The 17,155-nt window shown below is 35.2% G+C and overlaps 1 protein-coding gene across 14 annotated transcripts in view; it reads right to left on the bottom strand.

The window, feature by feature from the left end:
- The window catches only part of FUT8 (fucosyltransferase 8), a 411,868-nt gene that overhangs the window by 229,900 nt on the left and 164,813 nt on the right, over positions 1 to 17,155 (bottom strand). For 13 of the 14 annotated variants that reach the window (XM_040641772.1, XM_040641777.1, XM_040641778.1 and 10 more), the window contains one exon: positions 5,207 to 5,296. The exons of the other annotated variant lie outside the window; for it this stretch is intronic. Coding sequence is in view for 4 of the 13 variants with exons in the window: in XM_040641775.1 (XP_040497709.1) it covers positions 5,207 to 5,296 (90 nt within the window). In the remaining 9 variants the exon portion in view is untranslated. The remainder of the gene's footprint in view (positions 1 to 5,206; positions 5,297 to 17,155) is intronic. 14 annotated transcript variants of the gene reach the window in all.

Genomic DNA, 17,155 nt, shown 5'->3' on the forward strand with positions numbered 1-17,155 from the left:
TTGTTTATTTATTTGAAAGAGAGTGTGTGCATGAACAGGGGGAGAAGCACAGGGGGAGGGAGCACTAGGGGAAGGAGAGCGAAAGAATCTCAAGCAAACTCCCCACTGAGCAGAGCCCAAGGTGGGACTTGATCTCACAACTCTGAGATCATGACCTGTGCCAAAACCAAGAGGACACTTAACCGACTTAATCACCCAAGCACCCCCACCATTTTCATTCTTGAGAGGAATGTGTATTCTGCTGTTGCTGGATGAAGTAATCTACAAATCTCAAGCATATCTGCTTGATTGATGGTGCCGTTGAGTTCAAATATGTCCTCACTGATTTTCTGCCTGCTAGATCTGTCCATTTTTAAGACAAGAGTGTTGAGATACCCAACTATAGTAGTGGATTCATCTATTTCTTTTTGCAATTCTCTCAGTTTTTGCCTCACATATTTTGATGCATACACATTAAGGATTATGTCTTCCTAAAGAATTAACCCAGTTGTCATTATATAATGCTCCTGTTTATACTTGAAGATCTTCCTTGCTCTGAAGTCTGCTCTCTGTCTGAAGTTAACATAGCTACTCCAGCTTTCTTTTGATTAGTGTTCATATGGTATATCCTTTGATTAGTGTTCATATGGTATATCCTTCCCCATCTTTTTATTTTTATTCTGTATGTGTCTCCACATTTAAAGTGGATTTCTGTCAACACCATATAGTTGAGTCTTGTCTTTTGATCCACTCTGATGGTCTCTTTTAACTGAGTATATATAGACCACTAGCATGTAAACTAATTACTGATACACCTGGATTGAAACTAATTACTGATACACCTGGATTGATATCCACCGTATTGTTTCTGTTTTCTTTTCAATGCCTTTGTTCTTTGTTCCTGTTTATATCTTCCACTCTTTTTCTTTTATGGTTTTAATTGAGGATTTTATGAGATTCCATTTTCTCTCCCTTCTTAGCATGTCAATTATACTTCTTTTTTCACTTTCTTTAACTGTTGCCCTGGAGTTCATATTATACATGTACAACTAATCCAAGTCTACTTCATGAGTAGTGAAGTACAAGTACCTTATAATAGAATATTCTTAATTCCTCCTTCCCGCCCCTTGTATCATTGCTGTCATTCATTTCACTTATTTTTAAGCTACACTCATTGAATACATTGTTGATATTATTATTTTAAACAAATTATGTTATCTGTTAGATCAGTTAAGAATAAGAAAAATAAAAATCATTTTCAAGTTATTCAAAAGTTATTTCCCTTCACCTAATCTTTCTCTAATGTTCTTCCCTTTTTTAATGTAGATCCAAGTTTCTGGCCTACACAATTTTCCTTCTCTGAAGAACTTCTTTTAATGTGTCTTAAAAGGCGAGCACACTAGCAACAAATTTTCTACATTTTTGTTATCTGAGAAAGTCTTCAGTCTCCTTCTCTTTTAAGGATAATTTAGTAGGATACAGAATTCTAGATTGTTGGATTTTTCTCCCAACACTTCAAATATTCCACTCTACTCTCTTCTTGCTTGCATGATTTCTGAAGAGAAGTCCGATGTAATTCTTACCTTTGCTTCTCTATAGATGAGGTGTTTCTTCCCCTCTGGCTTCTTTCAAGATTACTTCCTGTTTGATTTTTTGCAGCTTGAATATGATATGCCCAGGTGAGGTTTTGGGGACACTTACCCTGCCTGGTGTTCTCCAAACTTCCTGGATCTGTGGTTTGGACCCTAACATTAATTTGGTGAAATACTCCATCATTATTGCTTCAAATATTTTCTCTGTTCCTTTTTCTCCTTCCTCTCCTTCTGGTATTCCCGTTATGCATATATTATACCTTTTGAAATTGCCCCACAGTCCTTGGTTATTTTTTAACTTTTTTTTCAAGCTCTTTTCTCTTAGCTTTTTTAATCATTTTTTTTTCTTTTTTAAGATTTATCTATATATTTTAGAGAGCATGATGAGGAGGGGCAGTGGAGAGCCTCAAGCAGACTCCACTCTGAGCACAGAGCCCGACAAAGGGCCTGATCCCATGACTCCAAGATCACGACCTGAGCAGAAACCAAGAGTTGGATACTCAACCAACTATGCCACCCAAGTGCCCCTCTTTGCTTTTTAATTTTATAAGTTCCTACTGACATATCCTCAAGCTCAGAGAGATTCTTTCCTCAGCCATGTTCGGTCTCCTAATAAGCCCATCAAAGGCATTCTTCATTTCTGTTACAATATTTTTTTATTTCTAGCATTTCTTTTTCTTTCTTAGAATTTCATCTTTCTACTTACATTATCCATCTGTTCTTGCACGTTGTCTATTTTCTTCATTAGAGCCCTTGGCATATTAGTCATTATTGTTTTAAATTCCTGGTCTAATCATTCCAATATCCCTGCTATGTTTAAGTCTGATTCTGATGCTTGCTCTATCTCTGTGAACTATGCTTTCTGCTTTTATCATGCCTTATAATTTTTTTTGTTGGAAGCCAGACATGATGCACTGGATAAAAGGAACTGTGGCAAACAGGCATTTAGTAATGTGGGGTAGGAGAAGTGTTCTATATAGTCCCATGATTAGGTCTCTGTCTTTTAGTGAGTCTGCACTCCCAAGTTATGATCTTCGCAAGTTCTTCTCAGTCCTCCTGCACCTCTTCCCGCCCCCAACCCAGTCACACACACACACACACACACACACACACACACACACCCCTTAGGTCAAAGAGGATGGCTAGAGGAGGAACAGAATGGCTGGAATTGGACATTTCTCTTCCCCTACACGGAAGGCTAAAACAGGCTAGAGTTGGGTATTCCCCTTCCTCCAGGTCAGTTAGGCTCTGATAATACCTTAAAAGGTTAGATACTGATGAAATAAGTTTTCTTTGGGGCAAATATTGTTGAGAAAAACAGAATGCCTTGGCGCATTTCAAAATGATTGCTTTCCCCCTCCCCTGTAGGAAGTATCAGGGCATTTTTTTCTAATGCTCACTGTGAAGACATGGTAGAGCTAGAGGTAAATCCATGAAAGTGTGGGATTCCTATACTTGGGCCCCCCTGGAGTTTCTACCTCAGACTTGTCCACACTGAGCCTCTAGCAATTCGTTAATTACATTTTAGGTTTTTTTCCTACCCAATACTGGTTCCCTTAAAAGGTCTCTGCTCCTATGCTCTGTTAGAATAAGTTGTCATTCTCTGTATTTGCCTGTCTGTCCAATCTGGGGATACCTGCTTTCCCTGTGACCTCACCTCTATGAAAAATCTAAGAAAAGTTGAAAGATTTTTCAGATTGTTCAGTTTCTTACTTACTGTTAGGATAGAGTGGTAACTTACATGCCAAACCAAAAACCTCTGAAAAATCTCCATTTTCAATTTTTACCTTCACATTTTACTAATTGATAAAGTGACATATAACACACTTATGCTACTAAGGAGAGAGGAAAACTACAGATCTGAATTTGTCTCAACGGCATATAAATTACCTAAAATATGACTGATCAGAGTTCACCCTATAAGTAATACCAAAATGCAAATTATTAAACAATACACTCTACCCTTTCTTTCTGAGGCAATGAAAACACATATATAATCAAAAATTATAGGGATCATTTAGATCCTGCATTATTATTACAAACTAAAATAGTTCCTAAATAAAGACCTAAATATTAGATATCCACAGGGGCTTTTAAAAAAAAAAATCTATCAGTAAAAACTGCAATTCACTGGTATCTTTGCTGCTCAGTTTGCAGAAAAATAAAGCCTATTTCTTAATTCTTAAAATAGAATTAGAATACCTTCTAAACAAACTTAAGTTTTCATATTCTTCCTCTGGAGGAAAAAAAAAATCAGTAAAAACCTGGAATTTGTATGTGAATTTGACATTTGGATGCCAATCCCAACATTTGCTACTGCTGTGGAATTAACCTTTATCAAAATTAATTTACTTAGAAAATTGGAGTCCACTGTATAGTGCTGTCTGCTGTTCTTATAACAAGAAATACAGCTAAATTTTTTTCCAAATTACACTGTAAAAAAGCTCATTACTCTTTACATTATTTACTTAAATTTTATTCAACTTTGTTTTAACATACTTAATCAAAGGCATGCTGGTTAAATAAGATGAAAATATCTAATTCACCTTAAGAAATTTGAAAGCATGTTGCAAATAAGTCCCCAAACATTGCAAAAATGTCAGAATAACCAAACCCAAGGGAACATACTAGCAGTATCTTCACTTCACATAAATGTAACTGTATTTTATTATTATTATTTCCACATCTGTAATGTATTAGGTACAACAGACATTTCTGAACCCTTAATATATTGAACAGATGGTGAACCATTATAAAATTAGGAACAAGGGTAACATCTTAAAGAATTATTAATAATGTTGCACTTCAGCCAGAGGAGAGCTAAAAAGCTGGACAAATACTTTCCTACAAGGATAATGAGGAATTAGGGTGAAATACATAGGAAATGATTTGGGGATGGTCACAAAAAGTATTGGGAAAAGTGACTACAGTAACAAGCTTAAAAAAAAAGTATACACATACACACACACACACACACATATATTAAAGCTCCTAGAAAAAAGATTAATCGACCCAAAAAGAGGTTGTCAAATGAGAATGAAGATGGATGCTTGTGAAAGATAGAAAAGAATGTTCTAAAAGTTCCATTCTTAATTTGCTAAACATAAAATATATTCTTGAGACCTCACATTCTTGCAATCCCAAAACAAAGTCAGTATTAACTACAACTAAGACTCAGTAATTGGCATTGTTTCTAGCTAAAGTAATAACCAATAAAAATGGAGCCAATTATGTCAGTTCACAAGGTATAAATGAAAACATCAAAAGCAAAAAAACAAAAACAAAAATTATGACTCTCTCACCATGTCAAGTGGTTACATATTTGTAAAAATAAACTATCCAGGTAAAAATGGCTAAGAGACAAGATAGCCTAGCAGATACAGCACACATGGTACTCCTGCTCCAAAAAAAGTCACGTGATTTTTAGAAAATCACTGATTATCTCCAGAGCTGAAATAATGTAGTATTAGTAGAATCTTTTGAGGAAAAGTGATAGAGCATCAATAAATAATATAGTGTTTTCTGGGTGAAGGAACACTACCTACCTAAAGAGAAAAGGATTTCCTAACTTTTAAAGAGAAAAATTTGATTTATTAATAAAGTTATTTTAATATTAACTGTGAAAAATGGCTTACCTTCCTTCCACTAGAACATAAGCTGACAAAACCACATGGTATTTCCAAAGGAAGATATTATTGCTTGAATCTCGGTCACTAAAATTATCACTGTTCAAAATGAGAAAAGAAGGGGGTAACATTAATTATCTACAATTATACATTTTCTTTGTTGTTAACATGAAACATATCTCACATAAAACCTCACAGGCCATTCAGATGAGATACACGTCCCTAAGTTTGAAATCTCTACAGACAGCTCCTTTGAAGACTGAACAAACAGTTAAAACTATTTAAACATTCCTGATCACTAAATGTGAATAAATTTTTTTCCAACTAAAATTTTTTTTTAAATATTTACTGTTCTCACACTACTTTAATTTTTTTTCCCCTAACAAAGAACATGGAAGTTCAACTATACAAAAAGGCTCACTAAAAAACAACAACAACAAAAAACCCACAAAAACAGGGGAGGGGGGATATTCAAACAGCTTCAAGGACAAAAAACATGTTTCACGCTAGATCATATTTACAGTTCCTCATCTAGAATTCAACTAACATCCAACTGCAGCAATCAGCCAAGCTTGGCAAATTAAAATAACAGTAATTTTGACAGATTATCTTCTATAAATATTCAAATATGGGCGTTTATGTACATGCAAGGGTCTCTATATGCCAATCAAAATGCTTTGTTTAGGATCCTAAAACTGAGCTTTTTCACCCTTCTTTTTTGTAGGAATCCCCTAAATCCTTAACTTTCATTTTAACTCTTTTCACCTCAGCTGATAAAGGGGCCAATTATTTCTCTATTCATAGTCTGAATTATCATCCATAGCCTGAATTAAAAATTTAAGGATAATATTCATATCAGACAAAAACAAAGTACATAGTATCTTTGAAAATCTAAGTCTGTAAAGAAAAAAAGGAAAGATCCAGGAATGGGGATGAGGAGCCTGCAGAGAAAGAATCTTGAAGAATGGCAACTGAATAAAAGATTAATGTTTTACACATGTAACTAGGTATGGCTTGGTAAAGTAAAATCCAAATGTAAAGAACAATTAACAACTTCATAAATTTGGGCTGGCTTCAAAGGTCCATTAAGATAAACTACCATTTATTTGGGGCACCTGGGTGGCACTGTCTGCTGAGTGTCTGACTCTTGATTTCAGCTCAGGTCCTAATCTCAGGTGTGTGGGATCTGGCTCCACACTTAACACGGAGTCTGCTTGAGCTTCTCCCTCCTCTCCCTCTGCCCTGCCCCTCTGCACTCTCTCTCAAATAAATAAATAAAATCTTCAAAAAAATAAAAATAAAGGATATCATTTACTTGGCTCAAGGCAAGACCCTACACTTTGATGACAAGTTTAAGTATATGCAAGTGTCAAAAGTGGGGAAATGCAATTAGTATGAAATTCAAACCAAATTCAATTTTTGAAATCCATAGATAGCTCTATTTAATCAAGAATAATGGCTCTAATGAAGGCACGATATCTCATGCATGAATTTATTAATTGTCCTCCTTCCTATCTCCCATTAGTCAGTTCCTCTTAAACATGTATGCAATTATGCAAAGAACCCAGGAAAACTACAAGTGATAGACATGCCTCTGCATCCAGAGCAGACAATGCAGTCAAACAAAATTATGGACAAAAATTCAACCTATTCAGAGGCATACGCCCTTCTGGTTCTACCTGGAAAGAAACAGCTATAAATCTATTAAGATTGCTTAAAATATTTCTACAAAGTTAAGCTTGCAAGAAACTTTTCCTTTGTGATCACTCACCAATCAACCACTCAAACCCAGGTCCAACAGCAGATACAAGCCAGACCAGTGGTTTTCAAAGCAGCAAAGGGAGAAGAAAAGTCTAAGGTAGGGACCAGTAGCTTTAGCCTCCCACTGGAGCTTGTTAGAAATGCGGAAACTCAGGCCCTATCCAGGGACAGACTGAATCAGAATCTGCATTTGAACAATCCCCAAATAATGCACATACATATTAATATTTGAGAATCTCTGCAGGAAGAAGAATATTAGAATGAGAAAGAAGGTATAATCTGTTCAAAGACTGGTTCTTACTGCAGGCCATTGTTTGGCCAATAAGCAATCAATTTTTAACCTCTGGTTTAAAGCATCATTATTCCTCCCAAATCTTTGTATTTTATTTAATATTTTATTTATTTATTTGAGAGAGAGAGAGTATGAACAGGAGAAGGGGCAGAGAGACAAACAGACTCCCCGTTGAGCAGGGAGCCTAACACAGGGCTTGATCCCAACTGAGCCAGTCAGGCACCCCTAAATATTTTTACTTTTTAAAGTCAGATGCTTAACCTACTGAGCCACAAGACTTTCCAAGTTTTGTATTTTAAATAAGGGATCTTGAAAAACAGAAACCTCTTAAGAGCCAAAGGAATTACTATCTAATAATTAAATCTCAGAGCCCAAGAAAGGCTGTGACAGAGTTATCTTAGAGCAGGTGGTCCCATCTCATGCCCCTGAATCACATTAACTAGACAAGTTAATTTAATAACAACTTTCATTCTAAATCCTAGACTCTAAGAGCATGCAGGAGTCCCAGTAGCTATGAAAGAGACCAAGAGACCAAAAGCCCATGCCGTCATGTAACCAGAAGGGAAGAAAGCTGCATGTGCTCATTATTCAGCTATTGTCTTTTAGCTCCAAATCCACCCTTTAATACTCAGCATAGTGATGCTGAAAATAGAACTCTGGAAACTACTTTTCTCTTTTGCCAGCCAGCTTCCTCACACTGCCAAAAGGGCACTAGAAGGAGAAACTTGCTTTTTCCAGTCAGCACTGCCCCAGGATAGGCCCTCTACTCCAGCAGGAGCAGTTGGTGACAGCCACCAATTTTTCCAGCGCTCTCAGAAATAGCAGCAGCAGCAGCCAGGCAGTACTCCCTCCAGAGGTTTTGAGCCCCAACTCTACTCCTAAGCCCTTTTTTGTTCTCCTAGTATTGATGGTTGTGGCTTTCTGCAATTATTGTCTCTGTATTACTCCAGTGTTCCCCTTTTGCTTTTTTAACCCTCCCACACCTGTACAATCCATTCACTATATTAAATTTTCTTGGCAGAAAGATCTAGTGTACATTGTTTCCCTGTCCAGATTTTAACTGTTACATCATGGCTACATAGAATAAAATCCAGCATGATCACAATGACTTTGGAAAACTATTTTCTGAAAACGTGATAGTCTAATATTTACTGCCTCACCCCCAAAATTGGTGCAAGATGGGAAATGGATGCAAGAAGCATGGTTGAAAAAGATGAGGAAACACAACTTAAGAAAGTAATATACTGGGGGCGCCTGGGCGGTTCAGTTGGTTACATGTCTGCCTTCAGCTCAGGTCATGATCCCATCCTCCTGGGACCAAGCCCCGCATCGGGCTCCCTGCTCAGCCAGGAGCCTGCTTCTCCCTCTCCCTCTGCCTGGCACCTCCCCGCCCCTTGTGTGTGCACACACACTCTCTCTCTGTGTCAAATAAATAAATAAAATCTTTTAAAAAAAAAGAAAGTAATATATTGAAAAAATATCGACAGAAAGAAAACACATTTTAGTCCCCAGAAATATAAAGAAAAGGCCAATAAAAAGTCTAAAACAAATATAGTTTTCCACTTTCCATAATAAAAATCACAAAATTTAAGAAGTGGAAGGAATTCATTCTTTTGCCTCTGGCATTGTTGTTTTATTAAAGTAGTTTTATACTGAGTTTGACTTATCATACTTTCAGGAGGCCATTGACAAATTAGGGAGAGGTCAAAGAAATTACCAAAAAAATGATGAAAGCAACAAGCAATAGGATGCATGAGGAGACATTCAAGGAGTCACACTTCTTAGTCCAGGCCAGTAAAAGAAAACTTCAGGATGTTAGCTGCCTTCCAGTTAAAGAGCTCTAACCAGCTGTGCTTCATCCTCCCTACAGATGCTTCAAATGATAGGAGATAAAGGAAGACATGAAATGGAGCTTCTTAGCTTACTGACTCTCCTTTGAATCACTAATATAGTAGCTCTTAATGCTGTTTACACATGAGAATGAATTGTAACATTTTTTACAAAAATAATAAAATAGTAGTAATGATGACGATGCTCAGAACACAATGCCAGAGATCTGATTTAACTGGTCTGAGATGGAGCCTAGGCATATTAAAAACAAAAACAAAACGAAACAAAAAAAAAACCAGGGGCACCTGGCTGGCTCAGTCAGTAGAGTGTGTGACTCTTGCTCTCGCAGTTGTGAGTTGAATCCTTCATTGGGTATAGAGATAACTTAAAAATAAAATCTTAAAAAAAAACAAACACTCAAGTGTTTATAAAGTACTCACAGAGGGACTGAGAACCGCTTATTGGAACATTCCATAACTTTAATACTCAAGGTACGGTCAAGGACTTAGCTACATCCAGATTACCAGTGGAGCTTATTAAACAGGGAGCTTCTCCTGTCTTACTAAGATCTAACAAGATCCCTGAATAATCTGTATGCACATTAAAGTTTGAAAAAAAACATCATTCTGTAACAGTATGAAAAGGGTTTGAGAGTTTGTATGTCCAAACTCCAACCTAAAAATAACTAAGTTGAATTTTTTTTAAGTTTTAAACAGTTTTACTTTTTTTTTTTTTAAGTAACCTCTACACCAAACCTGGGGCTTGAACTCACGCATGCTCCCCCAACTTAGCCAGTCAGGCACCCCTAAATGTTTTTACTTTTAAAGTCTACTAGAGTTTACTAAGAATACAATTTTAGTAAGTGAATAACTTTTAATAATATTTAATAATAACTAATATTTATTCAGCCTATACAATTTGTAGGCATTGTTCTTTACAAAATGATTTAATCCTCAACATATGGCTATAAAGTAGATAATTTTACAATCCCTGTTTTACAGATAAGAAAACTCAGGCAAAGTTATATAAAATAAATAGCTCGCCTCAGGTCATACAATTAGTAAGTGGCAAAGCTGAGAATTGAACTCAGATAGCCTTAGCTTAAACTTAACCATAAAATAATACTTATTATTTACCAATACCATCCCGAAACATTCAGGAGAAAAGTATAATTATAGGTAATAACACTATAAGAGTAAAGGAAAAAAATCAGTGTGCTTTTCTCTGGTTTAAAAAAAAAAAGGATCAACAGAGTTATAATAGTGCTATAGTTACATCAACACTGTTATGAGTCTGTGGCCTGCACTTAAAACAGAGAGGAACATGACAGAGAGGACAATAACTCAGGAGGTTGCTTATAATGCCAACACCGTCAATATTTTAGGATAAAATATTGCATGTGAGACTATCCCATGGAAAAAATTTTGGTAATAATCACTTTGCTATCTACATTTGGGAAACAACTGAAAGCCCATATTAGGAGATATATTCTCCTCAGTGCCTCCTTAATTCACCCCTATAACTGCTCCTACCACCACTATTACCACCACCCTCAGAAAAGTAAATTATGAAAGGCTATGATTATTTTTCACAATGAAACAGATATGACATAAATTCACTGATTTTTCTCTTCTGTACTACACTGCTCCTAACTTCTCAAAAGGTCCACTCTCTGCTTCTGTCATAACAGAAGTAAAAATTTCAGTCCCAGTAAGACCCAAATGTTACTTTTGAAAATACTGAAGACAACTTTTAAAGAAGTCAGAGGCTATTAGTTTAAGGTCTACTAGTAAGTTGTAATAATTCATGAGAATTCTAAATAGCATGATAGAATAGCCAAAGTTCTCAAAGGTAAATAATGTAATTTACCAGCAAATGGATTGAATTTAAAATATGTAAAATTATATCCTATGAGTATTTAAAGCAAAGCAACAATTTCTAAGATGACTTAAATTCATTCAGACCAAGCAACTTCATTCAGTCCTAAAAAAATAAAAAAGTATGCAGTACCTTTTTCATTAACAATGACAAAGCTCTGGTGACCCAGTTGCTGAGAATGAACAAAACTATAGATATTAAAAATAGAGTTGCTTAACCCATAAGAGCTATTAAAGTGGATGCTAGAACCAGAAAGATTTGAAGACTAAAAATACCAAAGCAAAGACTCACTGAAATACACTCCTCTAAACACCTAAGTATAAAACTATGACTTGAAGCAAGTCATTGGTTCCTTTGGGTGAGGTTTTACCTGAAGAATCTAAGAAAACTGAGGTCCAGGGAGCCTGGCGGCTCAGTCAATTAAGGGTCCAACTCTTGATTTCAGCTCATGTCATGATCTTGGAGTCATGAGATAGAATACTGTACTCGATGCATGGAGTCTGCTTAAGATTCTCTCCCTCTCCCTCACCACCCTCCCCTCCCTTCCCCTCTCTCTTTCTCTCAAGGAAAAAAAAAAAAGAAAGAAAGAAAGAAAAAAAGAAAGCTAATGTCCATGTCCACAGTAGGGATGCAACCTGATTTCCCAAAGAATGGAGTCAGAGTCTCAGGAAGCCAACGCTGACAAAACCCAAAAGAAGCATGTTTTTAAGAGGCAAAGCAACTGTCAAAAAACACAGAAGCGGAGTATTCCTGATATGACTCTTTTCATTAACTAATATGACTAACAAAATTACCCATACCAAAACTCCTTGAAAATTTCCATCAGGCTTTAATAATCCATATTACTTATGTAAATTATTTGTAGTTATTTTTTCCTTCTAGTTAAAACCAGAAAATCACTCTCTTCATAGGTCCACCTATCTTCATAATAGCATGTGTTCTCAGTCTACCTTCCTTTGCTACCCTATTCCAAAAGACTACATTATTTGAATAATAAAGTAAAATATGATCTATTTACAACAAAGTAAAATATACCTCAAATAAGTTATATTTACTAAATATGAGTCGAATGACTAATCACTACTCCTACCCTCATAACACAGAAAAATCATATTTATTATACATCATGAGTAAAATTTAAATGAAAAAAAAATTACTACCTCCATCACCAATAAAAAAGAAAACTTATTGTATCAAAGAAAAATAACTATTTAAAAATCATTTGAATCATTTTTTCATCAGGAAGAATAAACTTAAAAAGATGATTCTCAACTTCATTGTGAATTAGTATTACATATTAAGCCCATAAAATTGTAGGGTGGGCCCATGACCAGAGATTCTGAATCATAAAGTCTGACTTTCTAAGATGAACCCAAAACTATACATTTTAACAAGCTTCCTAAGTAATTATGATGCAGATTATCCTTGAATTACGCTTCACCTTCAAACCACTCTCAACTTCCCTACAAGTCCTTTAGGTCTGATCAGACTACCCACTCCTATCCCTCATCTTAAGAGCTTTGACTTCTGATTAAACTACATCCTTGGAACTAACACAGAGAAAAAAATAATAGCAACCAGTTGTTGGACATATATTATTATGGCATGAACTTTATATAATATTACAGATACAAGAATTAAATGATATATTGCATGTAGTCTACTAACAGTTTCTGGCTAAGATAAATAAATGCTCATTAAACTAGCTGCTAGCTGAAACTAATATTCACACAAAACTCTGCATATGGATGTTTACAGCAGCTTTATTCATTATGATAACCAAAATTAAGTATGGATTAATGAGTGAACTACTTTATATTAAGGAATGTTCTGATAAATTTAATACTTGATATTTAAAGAGTATTTAATGTTTTCACAGCACTTTACAAATTAGCAGTAACTCCACGATGAGGGTATGACTGCTAACATTCCAGCAGACAATATGAATAGACAGGTAAATGAAATCCAGTCTAAGTCATTAAGCTGTTTAACTCAAAAAGATTACAAACCGTCTCATGACTTCCCACAACGAAGGGTTGTAATCCTTAGTTAAGAGTATAAGAAGCTACAAGGTGATGAATTCAAAGCAACCAGGAGACTTCTATATCTCATCCACACAAAACATGAACATAATAAATATGCAATTCAAAGTTCTCCTTCATGATGCTTTCTACTCAAACTTTGTAAAATCTGCTTATGTTCCTAATGATTAAGTTTTTTGTATGAATCATTTATTTTTTAAAACATTCTGGACCTCTTCTCAAAGCATCTGTTTTCCACTCCTCTCAGTGCCTCCCAAATGGCCATCATTTTCTTTCTCCCATTTCTAGCTTGCCTGTTCCAAACAACTACCTCTAAAACGGTAAGCACTTATTTCCACAAACCTCCCCCACTTAAACTACATTCATAACCAATAAAACACAATTAGTCATGCAAAAAGATATGTATACACTGATAACATCCGCATGCCACCAAAACTACAAATTATAAAAAAGAAATTACTAATGATAAAAGCACATTCTATTCTGTTTAAATTGCACAGAGCAGAACTTATATTTTAACTGATAACTCTCAACAAGTTAGTATAAATCTTATGGCTTTTATTTAGTTTTATAAACCTTACAATTTGTAGATAACTCTCTAGAAAGATTTTTAATTAAATGCATTAAAATTAAGCTCTTAGCTAAATATAAAATATGATACATAATACAGTACAATATAAAAAAATAACTCAGCCAGGGAGAACACATATCTCCCATTTGCTCACCCTCTCCTTTAAGGAGATAATACCTCTCCCATACAAACCAAAAAGGTTCTGATTCACTGGAATGCTACAGAGCTCAAGGAACCCCAGTACTACAGGAAGAAGCCAAAGTGATAACGCAGGAACTCCTGGAGATCTGCTGATTAACACACATAAAAATAGGTATCTCTACTATCTAAATTTTTACAAAGAATGCATATTACACTTTTACAATTATGAAAGATTTATTTTTTTTAAAGATTTTATGTATTTATTTGAGAGAGAGCACAGATAGTGAAAGAGAGCACAAGCGGGGAGGAGAGGGAGAAGCGAGCCCCTATAATGTGGGGCTCGATTCCAGAACTCTGGGATCATGACCCGAGCAGAAGGTAGACACTTAACAGACTGAGCCACCCAGGCTCCCCAATTATGAAAGATTTATTGTCATTTTTAAGTGGTAAGTTTAATAAGGTATATCCTTCTTTTTTTTTTTTTTTTTTTTTTTTTGAGGAAAAGACAGATTTAGAAATTCCTGCCTGAGGAATATACCTTAAACATTAAATTCCACAAAAAGCAAATTAATGAGGTTGTAAAGGGTTCCAGGCAGAGGCACAAAGCCCTAACTAACAAACACCATATTTTAAGAGTAAGAACTGTGTACTTCTCCTCCACAGCTCTGTCTACAGAAAAAGCACTGCAGTCTTTATATAAAACCAGAGCTCCAGAAGTTCTCTGGAGTCCCCTGGAAGTCCCTCTATATAGCACCTACAAAACCTCAAACAGCAGGAAGCCTAAACATTTGGTAAATCTTTCCCCAACCCTTCTTACTAAATATTAAAAATATATTCCCCTCCTGAGCAGATTCTCTAGACACAACTGAATAGTGAGTGATGCCTTTTTGGCCCCAGGTCAACCTCCACTCTTTGTGTGCTATATACAGAGGGAGAATAAACCATCTATCTATAATTCAATCAGAAATGTTTATGAACATAACAAGAAAAATCAATCTTTTATCTTTTAATGGTACAAAAATGCACTGTCAAGTAAGGTAGTCAGTAGCCAGATGTGGCCATTCAGCATGTGAAATATGGCTAATTTGAATTGAGAAACTCTGTAAGTATAAAATACACACTGATTTCATACTTTGTAGGAAGAATGTAAAATATTTCATTGATATTTTTATATTAATTGGTATTGAGATAAAAATTTTAATATATTAGGTTAAATAAGATATATTATTAAAACTACTTTCACCTGTTTCTTTTAACCTTATTCAATGTGCCTACCAGATAATTTTAAATACATGCATGGTTCACATTATATTTCTATTGGACGGTGCTGGTCTATAAACTAGTGATCAGTCATAAGCTCTTATGAAACTATTTCTATGTCAACCTTTCATGACTATGTAGCATCATAAAATCTAGTCATTACAATAGCCTAACCAAAATTCCCTTTCTCCCTGATTTGCAAAGTAGATTATATTCATATTCAGGTTCCTTCCTTTCTGATACCTCCATTCAGTCTTAAAATGTTGAATAAATTTTATAATATTTCACCTCCTCTACCCTACCTCTGCCAACCAAGTTACTGGCCTTAAAATATTCATCTTTTATCTCTAATGAGTACTGTACATAGAGAAGAGGAGGCTGAGAATTTTTCCTAAAAGGGTGTCCAGATTATCTCTAACAAGCAGTATGTGGTAGTGTTAGAGTTTGGTATATAGAATCGAATACCCCTAGCATGAACCCTGCCTCTCATGCAAAGCATTATAGCTCATCTCCCTTGTCTGTAACAAGGATAAATATTATTACCACTTAACATTAAGTTAATATTTCATTTAACTAATAGTTACTATTAAAATATCAATACCATATGCTGTTGTAAGGTAATAAAAGAAAAGCATTTAGAACAGGACCTGGAACTTCAATATTAATAAGTATTAGCTATTATCATTATTATTTTCTTTTCTGACTTGCTTCCTGAACCTATCATTCTTCTCTTCTATTTCTGGCTGCCCTATCGACAGGTTCTCTCCTTATTCAAGCCTGTAGCATATCTAATAAAATGTAAAAAATACAGAACAGCAGATGGAGCAGAAGGCATTTGGTCTGACAAAAACAAAGAATTCCAAACACAACAGCCCATAAGAAAGTGTACTTCATCACATAACAGAAAGATTTCTCACTATGAGAAACAGAAACAGCCAAGCTAATTCTGGGACCCTGTAAAAGTTCTCTTCAAGGGACTGGACAGATGTTCCTCAAGCTTCCCTTTAATCATCTATGTTCCTGTCAAGGGATCCAACCCAGATGTTAAAATCTAGAACCTATCCCATTGACAGTACTCAGCAAATCTAAAATTATACATTCTTTGTGGCACTTTGACTCAGCTACTGATTCATGTCTGTACACCTAAAAAATCAATAAGCTCCCATCTGCAACTATTAGAGAGCCCAAGTTTAGTCTTTCATCACATTGTAATGCAAGTAAAAAATCTGTCCACTCTTACCTCAAGGCTCAAAAAGCAGAAGATATACAAGAAAAAGTCAAAATACTCACTTTGTCACTCGGGGCATACCAAGTCTCATGGACTTCAAGCAGATTCAGGGGGGAAGCTCTTTTACTTAAACCACAATCTGGGTCAGCTGAACCTCTCATTACCTTTTTCATATTCTGTCATACACTATAGACATTTGCATTATATATTTTGTTTCTTCCCCAATTACACAGAAAGTATCCTAAAGGCAAGGACTCTATCTTCCTGAATTCAAAAGTCTACAACCCTGGTTCTGACATATTGGATACTCAAGTATTTGTCAAGCTGGATTGAATCTATAGTTATAAAAAATATATTATTTACCTTTGTGAAGTCTTCAGTTTTTAAAACATTTTCATGTGATTTCAGGTGATTGTCCCAACAATCTTATAGTCACATCCAAGACCCAATCTCATTTTTCATGAAGTACCTTAACTTAAGCTCAGAAGTCAAAGTAATTCAAAATTATTCACTTTTGTATGTTTTAAATATGCAAACTTTAAGTCCAAGACTATACTGGTCATTGGTGACAAACCCAGAACTGCACTGAACTGTATCACACCACACCACACTAGAGCCTTTTTCAGAGAGAACCAGTAGAGGAAGGAGGAAGACAAAAGAAGAGACAGTGACAACATCAAGTTTGGGTAACTAAATAAAATTAAATTGCTTTTCACATTTCATTTTTCCTATTTTTTTAAAGTCTCAGTTTTATTTTCCTTCCAAATAGTTTCTTTCTGTTAAGTTTCTTCCTTTATTTTCACATAATTAATTGTATGTTCCTCATCAAAATTATACTCAATCTCAAATAAGCCAATCTATGTTTTAAAAGTTATGTAATTTTGTAAATACGGTTCTTTATTCTGTCTTAATGAGTGTATTTAACTATTCATTTGAATTCAGCAGTATTCTCTGA

Source organism: Ursus maritimus, unplaced genomic scaffold (assembly GCF_017311325.1).
Source record: "Ursus maritimus isolate PB19 unplaced genomic scaffold, ASM1731132v1 scaffold_25, whole genome shotgun sequence".
Lineage (NCBI taxonomy): Eukaryota > Metazoa > Chordata > Mammalia > Carnivora > Ursidae > Ursus > Ursus maritimus.